The 23538-nt window shown below is 36.5% G+C and overlaps 1 protein-coding gene across 2 annotated transcripts in view; it reads right to left on the minus strand.

Annotated features, from left to right (window-relative positions):
* Cd96 (CD96 molecule) overlaps nucleotides 1-23538 on the minus strand; it is a 90541-nt gene that overhangs the window by 56970 nt on the left and 10033 nt on the right. For both annotated transcript variants that reach the window (XM_027935965.3, XM_027935964.3), the window contains 2 exons: nucleotides 12747-12871; nucleotides 2877-3081 (listed from right to left, as the gene is read on the minus strand). In XM_027935965.3, coding sequence (XP_027791766.1) covers nucleotides 2877-3081; nucleotides 12747-12871 — 330 coding nt within the window. The remainder of the gene's footprint in view (nucleotides 1-2876; nucleotides 3082-12746; nucleotides 12872-23538) is intronic.

Consider the following 23538-nt stretch of genomic DNA (forward strand, 5'->3'; position numbering starts at 1 on the left):
GACATATCTGACATTAGTTAGTGATTCTTCTGTCCTGCTAGGTTGTAAGTGGCTCAAAGCCAGAGCATTTTATCTGTCTCTTCATCTCCAGTACTTTGCACCCAGCACAGAGTAAACACTTTTTTAACATCAGGTTTAACTGAAGTGACTTCAAGTAAGTTCTTCAGTCTAGCAGACAGAGCTTTCTGTGAACCTAAGATCCTAAGACCTGCTACCTCAGATGCTGTGGGCTTGGCTTTTACCTGCACACACTTGGCTCTTGCTGGTCACACCTATGACTCTCTGCCTAAGGATTCATTGGGATTGTGAGAGCACACTCAGTACAACAAAAGGGAAAATTGGAAGGAAGGAGTGAGTGGTGATAGCAGATGGGAAGTTGGTGGATAAATACCTCAATTTTCTTGCTCTCATGTGAGATAATCATTGTGTTCATGCTATTGCCCAGAGTTCCCAGTGAGACCTGGCCTACTAAATCCACAATGGTAACTGGCTGAATCATGCATCATGCACATTTTATTATTTTACTTTTCTTCCTAGACTCACTTCCCTATGCCTCCTATTTCCCAACATGACCTCTCAAATAAATTAATTTATTTCAAATCCTGTCTCCATGTTTTCTTTCATGGGAACCCACACCAAGACACACCCTTAAACTCTCTTGGAAGGGAAGATATTTCTGACCTCTTGCCAGCAGAGAAAAAACATGTAGAATGAATGGCCTGAAAAAGAACAATTACTAAAAGATGCAGGGGATTCTCTCTGAGGTGCAGGAAATGAAGTTTTCAGCTAAGAAGTGGGCAAGAGCCAACTTGTGATGATGGAAAGTGACTCCCGGCCAAGGGACTTCAAGCAAAGGGGGAAGGAAAGGAGTTGGCCAGCTTCTGGCCTTTGGTCTATTGAGAATGCAAAGTTGGAAGATGAGGCACCATTTGGGAAGAAGAAATGAGTAATTTAGGGCATGATGAATGGGTGGCGATACATTAAGTATTTATTTCAAGGTTTTCATGTTTTGTGTTTAGCTTATTCAATACGGGGAATCACCAAAGGATGGAGAGTAGGTTTTCAATAAGATTTATGATATAACTCTGGGCTTGGATTACTATAATACATATGCAAGGGATACCCACAAATAGATCAAAGGCTGGATAAGACTGTCCATACACAGCCTAGCCAGCCCACTTACTAAATGGAAATCCATTAAGCAGGAAAGATGCTCATATTTCTAAGCATCTCCTGACAGCAGTTCAAAGAAGAAGCAAGAGAAAAGTAGAGACAGAAAAAGTGGAACCAGATAGGGTGATAGAGTAAGATGTTAAGGAATGAAACTATTCAAGACCAACATGAAAGTATTTTAACGCAACAAAGAGATATAGTACATGGTTTAAATGTTGACAAGGTAATTCGAATATGTTATGGTACAAAAAAAAAAAATATTTGTTAAATGGGGACACAGCTTGCCTAACTTAAAATTGGTGTTCTTCTCACATCCTGGATGGCTGCCTTCATTGTCTTGCCAACAGTCAGGCCAGATGAGGCTGTTTTGTGTTTGTGCTAAAGCAGTCACACCCTGGTATGTGAACAAATAGTGAGAATGATAGATAAGAGAGATGAGCAGTTTGTTTCCAACTCTTCCCTGGGCACTGCTTAGGCTTCTTAAGGAGGCTGATCATGAGGTGGTAGCTGCCTAGCCCACCCAGGTGGAAACCTGGGGAGAGAGGGAAGGGAGCGGCAGGAGGAAAGAGAGGGAACTTCTTTAAGCCAGGAATTTAATCAAACTAAATAAGTCTTGGCTGCTGCTGCTCCCGTCTTTGCAGACTGTTTTGTGCTTTCTTCAAAAATGCTCTTTTATTTTTGATATCCCATAATAATATGGTAAGATTCTAAATAAAAACAAGTGTATGCAGAGAACTGAGCAATAGTCTAACAGTCAATGCCCTTCGGTTTTATAAACTCATTTTCTCTTTGTTTACTTCATGTTTGAAAACAACTAATTGTCCATCCACATCACTGCTTTTCTTGCTGTCTTTCTTTAAGAATGACTTTTTAAACAAACACAGGATTGGGGCTGGGGTTGTAGCTCAGTGGTAGAGTGCTTGCCTAGCCTGAGTGAGGCACTGGGTTGGATTGTCAGCACCACATATAAATAAATAAATAAATAAATAAATAAATAAACAAACAAACAAAGGTTATCAATGGATAACTAAAAAATATTTTTTAAAAAACCACAGGTCTTGATTACAAAACTGAAAAAAATATACAGAGCCAAGTGCCTCTGTTTTTTTTTTAATATTTCCTTGCAGCACAGGACAAATTAGAATGTTCACATTTTTCTGTTAAAACTGCACCCTGCAGAGTCTCTGCATTTTGAGTGAGGCCACAGTAGATTTCATAGCTCAACTGTCTTCTCCTGAGAACTCAGGGTCAGAGAGCTAAGCCTGAAGGATCATTTACTGGAAGCACTGACCCTGGCAGGATGGGGTGGGGAATGCTCCTGCTGAGTTTGTCCAGAGCTTTGTTTAGTACCTTCTTTTTCTCATGGTGGCCTTATATGCAGCAAGCAACTGGGATAATTAGACAACTAAGCAATTGGAGATGTCCAGTATCCTTAGGAAACATTAAGATGTTAAATCAGGTATTAATCAGCAGAAAACTGACCCATATATGGTTTTCTGTATTTTATTCTATTCACTGAATACTTATTTTTTAGCCTTCTTACCCTTGTTCCCACCCCCAGCAAGAATGGTAAAGATCAAGGCAAACAGAGCTTCAGAGGTCACCCCTGGAATGGCTGCAATCCAACATAAGAGGGAACTTCCTATTTAGGGGAAGAGTGATGCAGGGTGGCAGCAAGTAGTCCAGACAGCACAAACCCTTACCAAAAACCTTGACTGTGGTGGAACTCCTCAAGATTTTGCCAGGCCTGAGTCGAACTTGGCAAGAGAACTTCTGACCATCGTCATGGATTTGGACCGGGGAGAGGCAGAGTCTGTGGTCAGCACAGAGCTTCACTCTGTCTTTAAAAGACGTGGAACTGCTGATGTGGTGATCTTGGATGAGAGTTTCCTGAGCTCCATTACCTTCCTGGTGAGAAAAAAGATTACCAGTTATTGTGTTGGCTCCAAATTAGGGGTTTCACAAGAATTAATTAATTTATTTGCTGTAAAATAGATAGGAAAAAATGAAGAATTAAAAATGTCAGGTATTTAATAGGTTATAAGAGAAAATACTATTACACTTAACTTTCAATTGAAACTACTGTCGCCCTCTCCTAACGTGAATTGAGACTGCTTTTCTAGTGAGAACTTCCCCTTCACAACCTTCCATAAACTGCACAGATTTGAGGAGGTAAAAAGAGGGAGCTCATAACAGATTCTAATTCTTATATATGAAGCTTGGAAATATTAATGCAAAAATGTGCTGTGATGACTCTTATCAATTTTGCTTATTAAGTCAAACATGAATTGGGTGATTACAATCACCCTCTCTTTCCAAAGTTCCTTTAGGAAAGGCATCATTTAACTTAGATCCAGGACTAGAACCAGGAAAAGAGAAAAAACAGGGCACAGAATTAAGGAGGAACTCACTTGCAAGACCCTGAGACCAGGACCAGTGAGGGGTACCTCCTTAAATTCATTCTTTAGCCACTCTTCACTTATTTTCCTCATCCCAGTCATGGTCCTAGTCCAGTTGCCCTTATTTCTCTACTTGTGCTAGCTTTGAAGAGGATACAGGAAGAGCGGTTATATAGATAGGAGAGGTCAGAGTCTTTTTGGAGTACTTGATTCCTCTATTCCATATCCTGTCTTGGATCTGTGAAGAAAAACTCCCATTACGGTTTCCCTACACAGAATTTCTTTGAACAAGCTTCCAGAGGGTATCACAGGTTTGGCCAATGTCAGTAAATGGGCCTACTAATTGTCCTGTCTCTTGAGGGGAACAAGGAGAGAGGAAGGATTAAGTGCTCAGACCTCATTAGTGTAATTCAGCCTCCTCAAGCAGCTTTGAAATCTCTGAAGCACAAGCTCCTTCTCTAGAGATTCTAATTCAATTTGCATGGTCTCAGGCTGGGGCATATTTTTAGGATGCTCAGGGGAGTTGGGGCTGAGAACCACTGGCCTAACTCTAAACAACACATGAATCCTAGTTAACAGGGGAAATGGAAGGAGGAAAAATGGAGAGAGGTCAATAGGAATGCATTTGATGGGGAAATGCTGCAAAGATCTCTGACTTGGAACCTCTAGTTTAAAAATGATATAGAAACTGGGTGTGGTGGTCTGTGCCTGTAGTTCCAGCTACTTGTAAGTCTGAGGCAGGAGGGTCACCTGAGCAAAAGAGGCCCTGTTTCAGATTTTTAAAAAAGGAGGGAGGGAGGGAGGGAGGAGAGAGAGAGAGAGAGAGAGAGAGAGAGAGAGAGAGAGAGAGAGAGAGAGAGAAGAAATAATGTAAGCCAAATGAGCGAGTAAATTAAAGAATGGGCAGACATCTTAGTTTTTATGTGGGTCCAGAATATATCTAGTAGAACCTCTTATATAAGACAGTTCTTTAGCTGAATTTGGCTAGGGTCTTTATCAACCTTGCATTGCCTGCAAAGACTCACACCCTGCTAAAGCCCACCCCTAAAGCAAATGCTCATACCTTTGGATCTACATAAAGAAGGTCCTACAAGACTGTGCTGCTGTCTTTCTAATGAAGAAAGCCACCAGAAGATCAAAGGGAGCAAGAGTGTAGCCCTGCCAACAAAGGAGAACAAAGGTATTTCCTTCCGCATGACTGATCTGGAGCCAATAGTTAAGGAAGCCGGCTCCCTCTGCAGGCCTTCAGTTTGAGACATGTTTTTACAACCTGTCTATGCATAGGACCAGTTTTGTAAGGATTTTAGTTTAAAATGTTCTTGGTTATTTAATATATGACTTGTCATTTGAAACATTTCTGTCTGTCACTCTGTTGGAGGAAGAAGGGTTGTGACAGGCTGAGGTTGAAGACCGGTGAGAGAAACTACTTTTGCCTTTATTATGTAGCAGGGTGTTTATTATGTTCCAGTGATTTAATTTATAGAGAAGATATGAAAAGTAAATAAAACCCAACATATCCAAAGGTTTTGTTTCCTATTGTTCCCCCCCCCCCGCCCCCACCCGGGAAGCTGACTGTTGCAGAGAAAGAATTTGTTCCTTCACTGGAAAAGATGGAGTTCAGTTGCAAAGAGCATTCTGTAACCTACAACATAAGGAAATCCTGAGAGATTCTAAAATTTTTAGATATAAAGGGACCATGGCAAGAACCTGCATGTGAGTGGCCACCTTCACATAGTGAATAGGAAGAGGAGTGGAAAAAAATACTGAGGCAAATAATGAAATGCATAAAGCTGGGAAACAAAGAAATAATACTACTATGCTATGACCACTGCTAAAATTTTATATTCTCATTAGTTAGAGCTTGAATTTATTTAGTACTTACTGTGTCTAGGCACCATGCAAAGCTTTTCCCTAATTTTATTTGTACTTTTTAAATAACCTGGAATAAATTGAGGTTATGTAACTTAATTAAATAACACATAGGTTACTTAAGCCATAGCATTTCAAAGCAGGGATGCTTAGAACCAGGGACAAATAAGCTGCAAAGAAACATGTATTAGTAAAATCTAAATCATAAAAATAATTAAAAAAACAACCTTTTCTATCTAGAAAGAGAAATTTTTAAAAAAAATTCCAGAAAACCAGACTCCTTTATATAAGTTGTAGATTATAGGAGTGGGGTGGTTTGCTGATTGAAAGAGGCCTTCTTTAATCACCTTTGGTGTTAGGCATTACATAGCATCCCTCAACCTCTTCCTGATAATGTTCTCAGGTCACCTGGTCTGTAGGAAACAGGCTGGTAGGGCTTCTAGTAGGGAGTCTTTACATCTACCTGTTTTTTTCTTTTCTTTTTCCATTCTTCAAGGAAAATTTTGCCCACTTTAAAAAATATTAATAAATATTTCTAAAAATTTATGGGTTTATCCCTTGGCAGATCTTTACATTTTAGGTGGCAATACAGATTTCACTCCTTAATGCACAGAATACACCTATTCTAGTCCTGCCACTTAATAGATTATAAATAATACAAGCTCACTGCTCTCTAGTTTCACCTGTGATCAATTATGATTTCATGAACATGCAGCCCAGGTCTGGCTATATGGAGGAATTTTGGAGAGTCAGTGCTATAGTTTGAATGCTCATGCCAAAAGTTAATCCCCAATGCACTAGTGTTAAGAGGTGACTCCTAATGAAAGGTAAGGAGGTCTCTGTCCTCACAAATGAGTTATTGTTGCTACATCAAGGGCTTGCAGTGGGCTGTGGGTGTAGTTCAGTAGTAGAAAGCTTACCTATCAGGCAAAAGCATTTCGGTTTGACCACCAAAACTGCAGGATGGGGAGGAGGAAAAAGAAAAGGGCTTGAGGGAGCAGGTTCTCTGTCTTCTACTCTTCTGCCATGTGAGGATGCAATTTTCTTCTTTCCAGGAGAATGCAGCCATTCAAGGTGCCATCTTGGAAACAGAGACCAGTTCCTAACCAATGGCACTTTTAGACATCCTAGTCTTCAGAACTCTGAGAGGATAAATTCTGGTTCTTTATAAATTAACCTATCTCGGGTTTTCTGTTATAGTTGAAGAAAAAAATTAAGACAATCGTAAAGTCCTGCATTGCTCAATCTGTTATCCTACCACTGTCAACTCTTATACACCTGTCATTGGGGGACATGATGGCCATGAAGACCCAGATACCACAGGCAGATGGGAAAATACTATTCCTTGATCAATCTACATACAGCAAGATCTCAAAATAAATAAGCGTGACTTTAAAAATTTTTGATATTTATTCAGCATGAATTTTCCCTGATTTTTCATTTAGAAACATTATATTAAAATATTTATCTTGATTAACTAGGTTAAAATTTTAATTATTTATTTTAAAAATATACTTTTAGTGATCCCTTAAATTTTGGCATCAAAGTTGAACGCCTTACTCATCTTACCCTAAATCTAGTCCTTAGGTTATACAACGAGTAAGTGGTGAGCCAGGGCTTAAAGACAACTATTCCCCTCCAAAAGTCATGCTTTTAATGACTTTGATATATAAGGCCTCACAAAAGTGTAGAGCGAATTCTTTGCCTTTTCTGCTTGTAGTGAGAAGATGAATAAATTCACAAGAAACAGACAACAAAAATCATGACCCAAAGAAGGAGAATGAATACATGTTATGGTTTAGACATTAAGCATCCCCCAAAAGCTCATGTGTGAGACAACAGATAGGTTTAGAGGTGAAATGATTAAGTTATAACAGCCTTAACCCAATCTGTTCATTAATCTCCTAATGGGGATTAACCAGGTGGTGACTATAGGCAGGTAGGGTGTGGCTGGAGGAGATGGATCATTGAGGGGCATTACTTGGGAGTATATATTTATGAGCTGAGCTTAGTCTCTCTCTTGGCTTCCTGGCACCATATCCCCAGCTACTTTTCTCCTCCCCATCATTCTGCCATGATGTTCTGCCTCACCTAAAGCCCCAAAGAATGGAGCTGGCTATCTATGGATTGAGACCTCTGAAACGGTGAGACCCCAAATAAACTTTATTTCCTCTAATTGTTCTTGTCACAGTATTTTAGTCACAGCACCAAAAAAGCTGACTAAAACAACACATAACTAAATTATGTACAGGAATTTGAAAAAATAATTAGCACAACGAGGACGGGTAAGTGTCATATTGAGTCATGGAAAGCTTATGTTTCTTAAAGATCTGACAAATCCCAAAATCATTCACTGAGGCTTTTCAAATTTTGTTCTAGGATCAGAATTTTTAGTCCAGAAGTGGATGTTGGTACTATTTAATTTGGTGATGCTATCTGGTCTTGGGGCTGGCCTGAGCTGCCTGGAGCCAGCTTCCTGTTGGAGCCAGCTGTGTTGACCACAGCATATGGCAGGCGCTGGGTGCTCAGAGCTCACTCCATAACTGCTGTTAAGACTCCATTGATTGCTGCTTCTTTATCTCCAATCTCTTTCCTGTCTTCACATTTCCTCCATTTATTGCCCATCCTGTCAGTGCTGACAAAAGGCTGCCTGCAAAATTCTCCACGTCTATTTTCCAGAGCACCAGAAAGATATTTTTTAATCATCTTATTGGTTGTTAACACTTTGTAGTTTGGCTGACACACTGTATTTTGGTTGTGGCAAAGACAAACAGGGTCAGCTGCCATCAGCTAATGAGTTTTGTTTTGTTTCTAAATAGCGAGGCTTCCCATAGCATGAGAAACCATTGTCTATAATTTCATTTTGCTTTTTGTTTAATTAAAAATTAAAGAGGAACATGATGAAAAGATGCATTTGCAGTTAAAATTATAAATATATGTAAGCATCTAGGATTTAGTTATGTGCCTTTATTGCTAATATTGAACTCATTGGATTTCAAACAACCTGTCTTTATTTTCATGATTTCAAAGAAATTTCAAGATTTCAAAGAAATACACTGACTTTGGGTACACATATGCCCTCAACACCTTCCCCATGTGTACCACCAACCTGTTGGTAACAGGTCCCAGGATTTTGGGTCAGTATATGCCTATCTTTTGCCACTCAACTGTTCTTTAATTATCCAGCTCAAACATGACCTTTTCTAACAAGATTTCACAGGTTCTTCTAGGCAGAATCAAACTCTCTTCCCCCGATACAGATATGTTTTACATTTTATTAAAAGTATGTGTCATGGTAGAGAATATGTCCAATATAATTTTGTTATCCCTGAAGGATCTAACATTCAAAATAGGTTCACATATGTTTACTGGATTAAATTAAAATTTATACTGTGGGAAATCAGGATGACAGTTTGGAATGAAAATGGAATATTATAGTGTATTGAGAAACTCTGAGAATCAGCCTGAAGAATTTCCCTTGTGCCCAGTACAGAAAGTGGGAAAGATATCTACCAACTGCAACCCATCTAAACATGCATATTCTATATTTTCTTATAGATCACCCCACCATTCACATAGGTCCCCAGTTTCCACTGAAGCCTCACCCTTTTGGGTTTAATCAAGTAACTAAAGCATCCCATGATAGTTTAGTGTTAGATACACTATGATGCCTGTTTATTTCAGTGTAGTCACCATCCTGAAATTTTAGCTTTCCAAAATGCAAAGAAGTTGCTCCATTTAGCACAGACCTAGCAGGGGATCAGGTACATATAGCAAATAGGTTTTCTTAATGATGTTGAGAATTCGAATAATAACTTGTCCCATGAGGGTCATAATTGAGTTAATTAGATTTTATAAAATTCAATGTGCAAGAAGACACAACTCTTTTCTTCTAGTGACCTACATAATTTGAATTTGTAGAATTGTTCCAGGATTTAACAAAGCATGTGCGGACAGCTTCCCAGAGCAATACTGTGTTCAGAGCAGCAGATTTCTGCCCTCCTGACCTCATCTTCATCATTTCTACTTTTGACCCTTAATTCAAAGCCATATTCTTTTGTTTATAAGAACCATTAGCTTATCAATATGATCATTATTTCTAGTTTAGGAAGAGATCAAAGATCTAAAGTATGGATTAGAGGGACTATTTGTGCTCTCGGAAGACATACAACAGTTATGACACAAGAGCTGCAGGTTTTCCCTAATATAAGGACACTGGGTGTTTTCATATCAGACTTGCTAAATCCCACAATCATCCACAGTTGGGACACTGATGTCAATCAGAGGAGCAAATAGATTCTGACATTTAAAAAGGGAATGCACAGTAGGAATTTAATCAGCACATTAGCCGGCCCAATGTTTTCTTTGAAAAAAAAAAAAAAAGGTTTCTTTCAAAAAGCCTCTTCTAGTTGTCTATGCAGTCTTTAAAGTGACAGCGTGTTTAGGATTCACCTACTCACTATGTGACCTTCTGTGCACTTTCTCTGGCCCTCATTTATTCTAAATGTCCTGACAGGATTCAAAGATAATGTCTATATAGTCTTGTCAATGATCTAGTTTTTGATTCTGAATGACTTGCCACTGATTAACGAACCAAATAGCATGAATTCTATCCATTTAATATGAGGACAATGAATACAGCTGTAGGGAAAGAGGACTGATAGTTATGTCTTGTATATTTGTTAGGCACCTTTGCTCTGGGCACTAGATGTCAAGGATTTTTGAAGTGAGCCATGCAGCTTTCACCCTGGAGAAACTGAGTCACAGGAAAGTGACAGGCTGATAGAAACCATTGTGTTTGCTTTAGGAAAACAGGCTACACATCCATGAGATATGTCCAGAACCCTACAGTTCAACTTACTGGCCAGCAAAAATCTCTATGGTACAATTTAAACAGACCCCATTGAGAGCAAATTTGTGATAATTAGGTGAGGAATGTTTTGCTGTACTGGTGGAAAATATTAATAATGTAAGCAAGGTACAAACAATGAATTTCCATTACTATCATGTTCGGTGTAGCAGGTGTCTATCCTCATGAGATCATCTCCACCTTTAATCTTTTCCTAACAACTGCATGGTGACATGTTTATAAAGAACAATTCACTGCTACTGATAATAAGGCATAAAGTCTGGGTAGCCTCACCTTTAGGAAATCAAATCCTGTAAAGTAGAAAACTTGGTTTTTGACAGATGACAAAGGTATTATAAATTTTAGGATTTTATGGGAAAATTATTTTAGAATATATTTTTATTGTCAGATTACTGACTATCCAAGCTATTTGGATAGGGCAAACTATTGGTAGTTAGTACTTTGAGATCTTTGTGCTGAACAAGTTCATTAATTTGGATTTAGTAGGTCTTTAGAGAAATCTTTTTATACAGAGGGCCTTGTTTCCAAGGAAGTTCACAAAAATGTAGGTAACTTGTACTGTGAATAATCAATCATGTGAATCATAGTATTTTTCAAAAACTGTGCCAGCTTCTACTGTCATGGAAACCTATGTGTTTTATAGAATTTTTAAATTATGTTTTCATTTTGATGATGATCTAAAAAATTAATGTTAAGTCAGTAAACTTTAATAAAGCTTAACATTCTGTATCATCTAAATGAATATCTCATTATATGACTCTTTTCTTTTTTTTTTTGGTATCAGAGATTGGATCCAAGGGTGCTTAACCACTAAGCCACATCGCCAACCCTTTTTTATTTTTTGAGACAGGATCTCACTAGATTGCTTACAGCCTCACTAAGTTGCTGAGGCTGGCTTTTAACTCACCTTCCTGTTGCCTCAGCCTTCTGAGCTTCAGGGATCATAGATAGGTGTGTGCCACCTTATCCAGCATTATATGAGTCTTGATATCATGGTTTATGTCATCTTTATAAGTGTGTTATTTCCTTGTTATTTGATTAGCAGTTGCATATTGGTTAATAACTGGCTACTAACCAAGTATTGGTTGTATTAATTTGGTTAGCTTAAAGTTAGAATGGCTGATTCTTTCATATTTATTACTATCATCATGCTGATTTTGTTTACTTATTTTAAGATAAAACTATGATAATTTCCATTTGAAACTAGAATTTTAGTTTCAAAATTGCATTGTAATTTTTAAAACAAAATGTCATGGTGTTGCAGAATAATATTGCAAACTAGTGATAAAATAACAAAAGCAGACAAAATGTATAAACAGCACATTCATGGGAAGGGTCAGGACCAATTGAATTATGGATCTTTAAGGATAAATATCTGTATACAGGAATTTTTAATATTTCAAGTAGAGAAAAATAGTGGGAGAATTTAGACATCACACAGGATATAATAAGCACCCTAACAAATAACTAACCATGACTACCAATATGATAACTTGGTAAATTTTTAATTGATGATTTCAAAATAATTTTTTAAAATATCAGTTTATGTTTTAGGATATTCTAGTAAATGGCTTCATCAAAATCACAGACTGGTACTTATTTTTACTCTACACACTTTTTTTTAGTGTGAAGCAATTTATTAAATAATTTTTATTTGATACATACAATATTATTAAATTATTCAGGGAGTGGAATGAGAGAGTACAAGGTCACTAAATCATTGAGTATCTTTTCCCCAAAAAAATTATAGAAAAAAGGGGTGAAAGAGTAAAAATGAGTTAACTGTTCACTCATCTTCCAGTTTTGCCAGTCTACACACTATTTTTTTTAATTGGAAAAGTACTCATAAAAATAAAGATTTTTTGTTTTAAATTAGAAGACTTGGTAATTAGAAGACTTGTAGGACCCTGTGACATTTATAGAGCTGACCACTAACAATTTTGGACACGTGGCCTGTTTCTCTCAGGTACACATTCTACTTACATTTTATAAGCGTTAGATTTTGTGTTCCCTGATCTGAAGCAATGCTGTATGTTTTCCAGGACATGGTACTACAGGTTCTGGGGAAAGGGAATCTATATCTCTACATATGTTATTTGTAAAATAAATATTTGTGAGTAGCAGCTCCTGCTGGTTGTGGCTCCTCTTCAGGGCACCGTAACACTCTGTTCTCTCTGTAACCATGGTCTGGTATACGGTTTGAAATAGAAATTAACATTTAGAAGTAAATTTCTAAATCCGCTGCATTCATAGACCAGGCGCTCGCCTAGTTAGAGGAAGTCTTAGCGTCCTTCCCTCCCTTTGCCAGCCCTCCCCAACCGCTGGCATAATGAATGTCTTTCATCCAGTATTTCTCTATTATTACTTGCTATTCATTTTACTTCATTAATATTTAAACATCACTGTAGTTATTCACTGAAAAGGGCAACACTTACCACCAACCAGGTAAAGGTGAACTCAGGCGAAATTTCCGAGGAGTTATTTTGAAAGCATGGTATTTCCAGAGTCTGATTTATCTCTATTTCTATTGTGTGATTGCTGCTCCATTCATTCTGTGTAACTGCAACAAAACACAAGGTGGAAAACACGTGGATCTTTGGCATATAAAGTGCTTTTTACTGACGACACAAAAACAGTCTTAGCATTGAGATTCATCTACCTCTGGGTACACCTGTGCAGTGAAGAGGCAGCCACCGTGGTCTTCACTGCATAAAGTGGTAAGACTGAGGAATGAGAAGCACAGAGTTGCTTATCTGCCCCAAATTACTATGGATTCTGTTAGGGTAGTTTCACTGAGAAACTCCTAATTTGATGTGCTCTTCTGCCTTAGCCCCAAATTGGTGCATTAGTCTTCAGGTTACATTTCCTTAATTAGATAGAATATAAAAACTTTATAACCTAGCTTCAAATTCATATTGTAATTTCTTTTTGAAAATGTTAATAGACATTATTTTTAGAGCAGTTTCAGGTTCAGAGCAAACTTGAGCAGAAAGTACAGAGAGTTCCCATGTACCTTTACCTTGCTGCCACACACCTGCAGCCTCCTCCTGATCAGCAGGGTTCCACAGTGGTACATGTGTTATTAATGAATGTACAAGGATACATCGTTATCACTCAAAGTCCAGAGTTTACATTAGGGCTCACTCTTGGTGTTGTATATTCTATGGATTTTAACAAGTATATAATGACATGTATCTTCCATTTTAGTATCATACAGGGTGGTTTCACTATCTTAAGAATCCTTTGTGCTCTGCCTATTCATCCTTCTCTGTTCCCTAATCCCTGGAAACTACTGATATTTGTACTATCTTTATATCCAACTATCTTTTTAGAGTCTATAAATATTCCTTCAACAATCGGATGATACAGAAAAGTATATAAGAAAACTCTGAGAGGGTTTGTCATGAATTATTTTCATTTTAGAAGGTATTATGAGACACATATTTATTCTATAGTCTCTCCTTTCAGGAAAGTTTTATACACAAGCATGTACCCTTATGATTAAGACAGAATAACATCAAAGAATAATTTACAAATGAGAATAAATTATTATCCTAATAACCTAAAAGTCTTACACTTTTATATCTATATAAGCCTTATTTGATGATTTAGCTGCCTAATATAAATTTTTAGAAGTATAATTGATAGGTAAATGAGTATGAGCATACTCAAGTTCACCAAGTGTATATTGAAAAAGTGAATATTTCTCAATTTAAGAACATTATATTATAACATTATATTATTCCATATAAAACTTCCAAGAATTATTCCATAATTCTTGGAAGTTTATCTCATTCTAGTCAGAATGGCAATTATCAAGAATACAAGTAACAACAAATGTTGGCAAGGATGTGGGAAAAATGTACATTCATACATTGCTGGTAGAACTGCTAATTGGTGCAACCATTATGAAAAGCAGTATGGAGAGTCCTCAGAAAACTTGAAATGGAATCTGCATTTGACTCAGATATCCCACTCCTTGATTTATACCCTAAGGACTTAAAATCAGCATACTATAGTGAAGCAGCCACATCAATGTTTATAGCAGCTCAATTCATAATAGCCAAGCTATGGAACCAACCTAGGTGTCCCTCAACGGATGAAATAGATAAAGAAAATGTGGTATATGTACACAATGAAATATTACTCATCCTTAAAGAAGAATGAAATCATGAAATCTGCTTGTAAATGGATGGTGCTGGAGAATATCATGCTAAGCAAAATAAGCCAATCCCCAAAACCCAAAGGCTGAATGTTCTGTCTGATATGCAGATACAAATTCAGAATAAGGTGGGGGGCTAGGGAAAATAGTGGTATTTTGTATTAGGCAGAGGGGAGTGAAGAGAAGGGAGGGGATGTGGGGGTAGGAAGGATAGTAGAATGAATCAGACATTGATACCTTTTGTGCATACATGATTATATGACTAGCGTGACTCTACATCATGTACAACAAGAAGAATGAGAAGTTACTCCGTTTATGTATGATGTGTCAAAAAGGAATTCTAATTAGTATAACTACTTAGAACAAATAAAAAAATCTATGTCCTAAAAAAGAATATTATATCTAGCCTTTAGATCTTTGCTATATTTCAATCTTTCACCAAGCCAGCTATTCTCTTTACCAATATTTCTTTACTCTGTTTGTTAATTGAAACTAGGTCTTTGTGATAATTATGCATATCTTCCCTACAGTATTCTAAAACAGTTTTTTTTAATTCCTGAAGTTTAAGAGATAGAATCAGTACTCTATTCTCCATAGCTAATTCTAAATGTAATAATTCCTTGACATCTAATGGGGATTGGATTCAGTTTTAGAGTTCCCAGGGGACACCAAAACTTATGGATGCTCAAGTCCCTTATATAAAATGTGTGGGTTTTTTTTGCAAATAATCTATGTGCATCCTACCATACACTTTAAATCATCTCTAGATTACTTACAGTACCTAATACAACATAAATAATGTGTAAATAGTTGGTATAGGATACTTTTAGAGAATAATGACAAGAGGAAAGATATCTATACATAATATGGATGCAATTTTTTTTTCTGAATACTTTTTGACCAGTGGTTGGTTTAAAATAAAGATGCAAAACCCATGGACTCTAATTCCATAATTTTTAAAAAAGACCCCTCTCCCTTATTGTTCAAAGAATTTATATATATTAGTATTTCCAGATGAAATTATTTGTATATGACATCACTATTTTTGACATATTTCATACCACCATTATTACTGTTAAATTTTATCCTTGAAATTATTGTAATTGTTTTGCCTAAACTTATTTTAAACAGGTACCAATATAGACACTGTGAAGTCCATGAGACATACTCAATATGTTAATTATTTTTAATTTAAATTTTTCAAATAACTAAGTATTAAATTTTTGAACTTTGGATTCTGAAAATTGGACAATACACACAGCATAACCTTTTATATATAATTGAAAACCCCCCTAAAAACAGAAAAAGTAAACTTAAGTCACACAGAAAATATCTACAAGAAACTAAATAACAACATATCCCCCTTTAATGGGTGGGGACAAAGCACTAGACCAGAATGGTACTAGCAACTTTGCAGAAAGAAACAGGAAAATCAACTATGCCTCTGAAGGACTTTGGAACTAGATAACCATGCCCCCAATCTCCAAGTAACAGATAATCCCTGGAAAGAGAATCAGACTAATGTGAAAATCATAGTAGAAAAGGAGAAGGGAATTTGGAGGCTCCCCATCATCAGTGTCTTCAAGGGAAACAGGAAAAGGGTTCCCAGTGCTGGAGCAAATGAGGCTTCTCAGGATGCAACTTGTGCTGACAAGACATCCTTAGGAGTTGAATCAAACTTAAATCCATCAGGGCTGGGGTTGTGGGCTTAGAGGAAGAGCACTTGCCTAGCATGTGTGAGGCACTGAGTTCAATCCTCAGCACCACATAAAAGTAAAATAAAGATATTGTGTTCACCTACAACTAAAAAATAAAGTTTAACAAAAATTAAATGGATCAGATCCAATAGAAGAGATCAAAGGGGCCATTTAGATTAAAGTGTGAGGGGTATAAGCAAAGGAAGTACAGTCAGAAAGTCCAGTGGCATAGTATTTGTCTTGAAAATATCAGAAAAGGAGGCTCTAAACACACAGAAGATCCTAGAAAAGCTAGCTTGGCCTACATTTCCATGATAATAGTGAAAATGCACTTAACTTAAACATGAACAATAGAAAGGAATGAAGTAGAATCATCTATAAAGCTACTGTAAGATACCAGAAGCAGTGATAATCCTAACTGTAATCCCAGTTACTTGGGAGGCTGAGCCAGGAGGATTGCAAATTTGTAGATGGCCTGGTAATTTAGGTAGACCTTATCCCAAAATAAAAAGGGCAGGTAAAGTAGCTCAGTGGTAGAGTGCCACAATCAATCCATCAATAGATCTCCTATAAGAAATAAAAAAAAAAAGGTAGAGAACAAAATAACATTCAGAAAACAATGAGAACATATTAGCAGACAAGATCACAAAATAAAGTTATAGCCTTGTCATTCAAAATGAACTAAAATTTAAAAACTGATATGTGCTATGCAAAATCTTTGGAAAGGTCAATCAGTGAGTCCACTGGAAAAAGAATATTTGCAACAGATGGCCGTGTTAGTCAGCTTTCCATTGCTGTGACAAAATAACTGAGAAAAACAACATAGAGGAGGGAAGAGTTATTTTGGATCACTGTTTCAGTTCATAGTCCCTTCACCCCATCTTTGTCGACTTGTGGGGAGGCAGAACTTCATGGCAGGGAAGGTGTGGTGGAGCAAAGTCACTCATCTCATAGAAGCCAGGACCAGAGAAAATAAGCAAGGAAGAGGCCAGGGACTAGATATATCCTTCCATGGTACACCTTCAGTGATCTACTTCTTCCAACTAGGCCCACCTCCTCTAGATTCCACTACCTCCTAATAGTCCATTGAGTTATGAAACTATCAACGGATTAACCCTTTGATGAGATCTGAGCTCTCATTACCCATTACTTTCCTAAAGTCCCATCTCGGAGCATTGCACTGGGGAACCAATCCTTCAAAACAAGTGTCTTTGTCGGACATTCCAGACCTAAACCACAATAATAGATGAAACAACTCAGAAAATGATTGGAAATAGTAATTTTTAAAAATCACTCCAGAAAGGAAGATAAAAGTAGAGAAAAATAAAAACCATAAACACAAAAGTTAATGCACTAGTATAAATGAAAAGATAGAATAAGGGAAATGTCTAAATTAATTAATGATAACTAATTTTTAAAGAAATGAAAAAGATTTGAAGAAAATTTTATGCAAAGATAAATCATATGTATATAGAAGGCACTGAAGGAAAAAATTAAAGCACAGAACAACAAATGATTTCAAAAAATTTTAAATAAGAAATGCCTAAAAAATACATATTAAAAGATTTTATCTCAAAAGTAAGAAACAGAATAAAAAACATTAACCATATTCTTTTGAAAGAATTGAATGACGTCAACTACGGGGAAAAAATTGGATAGTTGTTAGTTTTTGACTAACAATTCTATGTCAGAAAATAATAAAGTAACATTTAATACACTTAAGGAAAGAAAATGTGAGTCAAAGATTTTAAATTTGGCAAAATTAACCTCTTAATGTATTGACTACAGAAAAATGTGAGGATCATACAAGACTCAGGGAAATATTGCTTCTTTGGGTACTTCCTAAGGATTCTTTAATAGAATACACTTTCCATTGAAGAGGCTTTACATAAAGGCTGGTGATAAGTGTTGATCATGCATTTATGTTTAACACTAAGAAAAAATGTTATAAGAAGGGTTGCTTTGGCTATTCTAGATCTCTTATTTTTCCAAATGAATTTAATGACTGCTTTTTCTATTTCTATGAAGAACATTATTGGAATTTTAAATAGGAACTGCATTAAATCTGTATAGCACCTTTCATAGTAAGGCCATTTTGACAATATTAATTCTGCCTATCCAAGAACATGGGTGATATTTCCATTTTCTTCTTCAATTTCTTTCTTTAGTGTTCTGTGGTTCTCATTGTAGAGGTCTTTCACCTATTTTGTTAGGTTGATTTCCAAGTATTTTATTTTATTTATTTTTTTGAGGCTATTATGAATGGGGTAGTTTTCCTTATTTCTCTTTCAGATGATATGTCATTTATATAGTGGTGCCAGGAAAATGGAAATCTATATGCAGCAGAATGAATTGAACCCCTATCTCTCATCCCGCACAAAACTCAATTCAAAGTGGATCAAGGACCTAGGTATTAGAACAGAGACCCTGTGCTTACTAGAAGAAAATGTAGGCCCAACTCTCTATTATGTTGGTGTAAGAACTGACTTCCTCAATAAGACTCCTAAAGTGCAAGAAGTAAAATCAAGAATCAGTAAATGGGATGGTATAAAACTAAAATGCTTCTTCACAGCAAAGGAAACAATCAAGAACATGAACAGAGCATATGGAATGAGAGAAAATCTTTACTACCTGCACCTCAAATAAAGCATTAATCTCCAGAATATACAAAGAACTGAAAAAACTTAACACCAAAAAATAAAATAACCCAATCAATAAATGGGCAAAGGAACTGAACAGGCACTTCACAGAAGAAGACATATGAATGGCTAACAAATATGTGAAAAAATGTTCAACCTCTCTAGCAATTAGACAAACACAAATTAAAACTTTACTGCGATTCTGTCTCACTTCAGTCAGAATGGCAATTATCAAGAATACAAGCAACAAATGTTGGTGAGGATGTGGGGAAAAAGGTACACTCAGACATTACTGTGGGACTGCAAATTGGTGCAACCACTGTGGAAAGCAGTATGAAGATTCTTCTTTTTGTTGTTATTAGTTACACGTGACAGTACAATGATCTTGACATATCATACATTTGAATCAAATGGGGTATAATTTCTCATTATTCTGAGTGCACAGGTTGCAGAATCACATTGGTTATACAGACATGTATATACATACAGCAATACTAGTGTCTATTTTATTCTGCTGTCCTTCCTATCCCCCTCCCCCTCCCCTCCCCTCCCATTACTTCTCTCTGCCCAATCTAATGTGACACACTTCTTTTTTTTCTTTCCTCACATCGTCATACATGCATTCTGTATAACAATGAGGGTCTCCTTCCATCTTCCGTGCAATTCCCCTTCTCCCTCCCTTTCCCTCCCACCTCTCTTCCATATTTAGTGGTAATCTTCTTCTCATGCTCTTCCTCCCTATCCCATTTTGAGTCACTCCCTTATATCAGAGAAGACATTCAGCATATGTTTTTTAGGGATTGGCTAACTTCACTTAGCATAATCTGCTGTAATGCCATCCATTTCCCTGCAAATGCCATGATCTTGTTATTTTTTAGTGCTGAATAATATTCCATTGTGTATCAATGTCATATTTTTTTTTTATCCATTCATCTATTGAAGGACATCTAGGTTGTTTCCATAGTCTAGCTATTGTGAATTGTGCTGCTATAAACATTGATGTGTCTGTGTCCCTGTAGTATGCTGTTTTTAAGTCCTTTGGGTATAGTCCGAGAAGGGGAATAGCTGTTCCATTCCCAGCTTTCCAAGGAAACTGCAGTATGAAGATTCTTCAGAAAACTTGGAATGGAACCATCACTTGACACAGCTATCCCACTCCTAGGTCTATAGCCAAAGGACTAAAAATCATCATACTCCAGTGACATGGCCACATCAATATTTACAGCGGTTCAATTCACAATAGCCAAGCTATGGAACCAACTTAGTTTTTCTTCAACAGATGAATGGATAAAGAAAATGTGGGATATATACACATTTATACTTTTTATATACACATTTATACTTGGCCATAAAGAAGAATGAAATTATGGCATTTGATGGTAAATGGATAGAAGTAGAGAACATCATGATAAGTGAAAAAAGCCAATATCAAAAAACCAAAGGCCAAATGTTCTCTCTGATATGTGAATACTAACCCATAACAAGGAAGGGCAGGGAAGGGAAGAATAGAAGCCCATTGGATTGGACAAAGGAGAATGAAGGGAAAGGAGGGGGAGGGCAATAGGGAGGAAAGAAGAATTAATCAGACATAACTTTCATATCCTTATATTTGGATTCATGACTGGGGTAACTCTGCATCATGTACAACCACCAGAACAGGATCTCAATTAGAATAAATTATACTTTATGTATGTATAAATGTCAAAATACATTCTACTGTCAAGTACATCTAAAAAGAATAAAAATATTATATGGAGGGGAATAGTAATTAACACGTTTTAAAATAAAGATATGATGTAAGTATCAAAATGAAGAGGGCATTTTTGGTAATGGGGGAATAAAGAGGTTAGTGAGAATAAGTACAAAACTGGGCAAAGGTGTTGAAGCAACCTTTTCACAGTTCTGAAATTGACCAAAGACAACATCAAATTCAGATGAATTTCTTCTTGAAAAAATTGTAGGGATTTGATAAAAACAGTAGGACTCTTCAGTCTTCTAGTCAATGGCTCCTTTATTTACTTCCACAGATTGGTCATTGAGAAATACAGTTTGACCAGCGTGGGACTGTGTGGAAATCCAGGTTTTCTTCCAAAAGGGGCAGACTCCTCTCCAGAGGTACAACCAAAGAGCCCTGGCCAGATGCCAGTGACTCTTTCTGGACTTCACAGCCTCCAGAACTGTGAGATGATCAATTTCTGTTCTTTATAAACCACTCAGTCCCTGCACAAAATGAACTATGCAGTAGCAAACCAGGTAGCTATTTAGCAGGGAGATCCTGTAAATTAGATAGTGATAGGTTGGCTGAAATAAGTTCTTCACACATTCTGAAAGACTGGAAAAACACCTACCTGAGTAGGGAAGACCTGAGAGAGCCTAGCAAAATGGAGAAGTCAGAGGAGAAGGGATAAATGAGTGCAAATTTAAAGTACCCTGCAACGCCCCCCCACCCCCCACCGCCCCAATCTATGTGCAGAGGATAGAAGCCTAATGGGCTTAAAATGTTGGAGAACAAATTTTGCCAAAATCATTAGTGGATAACAAAGGTGCTTTGGCAATGAAGGGAGAACTCCTCAGAGCCCAAAGTAAAAAAATTAGAATTAGTATAAAAAGCTAAGCAGAGATGTCAGTGGCCACACACTGAAAAGGAGACTGATACACAGTTCAATGCACGTAAGTTACTAAAATTGAAAAAACAAAACAAAAACTAGTATCTCTCTCTCTCTCTCTAATATTGTAAATATATTGTATGCATACTCAACATGTATTATATAATACATATATTGTATGTATTGTGTATATATAGTATATATAAATATGTTATTATATATAATTCTATATTATATGTATTATATATTACATATAATTTTATTTATATATGTGTGTTATTATATAGCTCTGTCTGTGTGTATATGTATGTATATATATACCCACAATTTCCAGTTTTCAACCAAAAATTTATTAGACATGAAATAAATAGGAAATTGTGACCCATACTCAGGAAAAAAGCAGCAAATTACAACTGAATCAGTGTTCCCAGACATTGGATTTAACAGACTTCAAAACACTTATTCTAAGTATGTTCAAAGAATTAAAGAAGGACTAAAGAAAAATATAATGACTATGACTCAATAAATAGGTCATCTTAGGGAAGAAACAGAAAGCTATAAAATGAACCAAATATTCTAGAGTTGGAAAAGTCAATAACAAAAATGAAAAATTCCCTAGAGGTGCTCAATAGCAAATCTGAAGAAGAATCAGTGTATGTGAAAACTGACTGATATAAATGATCTAGTATGAAGAATAGGGAGGAAAACGAAGGAAAACGAATAGTTTCAAAGTAATATAGGACATTACCAATTAGACTAACATATATATAACAGAGGGAGGGGAGGGGAGGGGGGATAGTAGAGGATAGGAAAGGCAGCAGAACACAACAGACACTAGTATGGCAATATGTAAATCAATGGATGTGTAACTGATGTGATTCTGCAATCTGTATATGGGGTAAAAATGGGAGCTCATAACCCACTTGAATCAAAGTGTGAAATATGATATATCAAGAACTATGTAATGTTTTGAACAGCCAACAATAAAAAATTTAAAAAAAAAAAAAAGAAAAAAGAGGTGAAAGAGTGAGGGAAAAGAACAAATTCTTGAGGAAAAAAAACCCAAAAGTTTCACACATTTTATTACTTTAAAAAAGCTTCCCCACTGTTAATCTTCACAATCAAAATCTCATCAAACCTGAATAGGATATACACAAAGAGACACCTACCTAGACACATCACAATCATACTGTGGAAAGCCAAAGACAAAAAAAAAAAAAAATTATTAAAGCAGCAATTAAGCAAGTAAAACAAAGTGAAATAAAAATAAACAGAAAATAGCAACTCATCCCATGTAGGAGACCAATAATATAATTAATGTCCTACACCTAATCAGAAACAATAGAGATCAGAAGACATTCAAAATACTAAAAGAAGGTCTGGGGATATAGCTCAGTTGGTAGAGTGCTTGCCTCTCATGCACAAAGCCCCAACACCACAAACACCCGCCCCCCAATACTAAAAGAAAACACAGCCCACCAAGAATTCTACACTCAGTGAAATTATTCATCAAATTAAAAAAACCTGAGATAATCCATTTTAAGCAGATATGCTCTACATGAATACCATGGTTTGAATATCCCTTCTGAAACTCATGTTGAAACTTAATTCCCCAATTCATATGTTGATGGTACATGGATGTGTGGTCTTTTAGAGGCAACTGAAATTAGATTTGATCATCAGAGTGTGATCCTAATGATAGGTTTTGGTGGCTTTGTAAAAAGAGGAAGAGAAACCTGAGCTGACATGTGTTTGCTCTGTCTCACCATGTGTTACCCTCTGCCATGTTATGATGCAACAAGAAGGCCTTCACCAGATCCCAGAGACTGGTGCAATGATCTTGAACTTCTCAGCCTCTAGAACCATGAGCCAAATAACCCCCTTTAAAAAAAAATAAATTGTCTAGTCTGAGGTATCCAGTTATAGCAACAGAACACAGACTAAGACAACAAATACTCAACTAAGTTGTTCAGGCTGAAAGGAAATGATACCGAATAGTGACTCCAGTTTATGAGATGAAATGGAGAGAATAGGAAGTGGGAAATATGTGAGTAAATATAAAAGACTATTCACAAATACATTTCTTTTTTCTTAATTTGTTTAAAGTTCATGAAATTCTATTT

The sequence above is a fragment of the Marmota flaviventris genome, chromosome 8, assembly GCF_047511675.1.
Source record: "Marmota flaviventris isolate mMarFla1 chromosome 8, mMarFla1.hap1, whole genome shotgun sequence".
Taxonomy (NCBI): domain Eukaryota; kingdom Metazoa; phylum Chordata; class Mammalia; order Rodentia; family Sciuridae; genus Marmota; species Marmota flaviventris.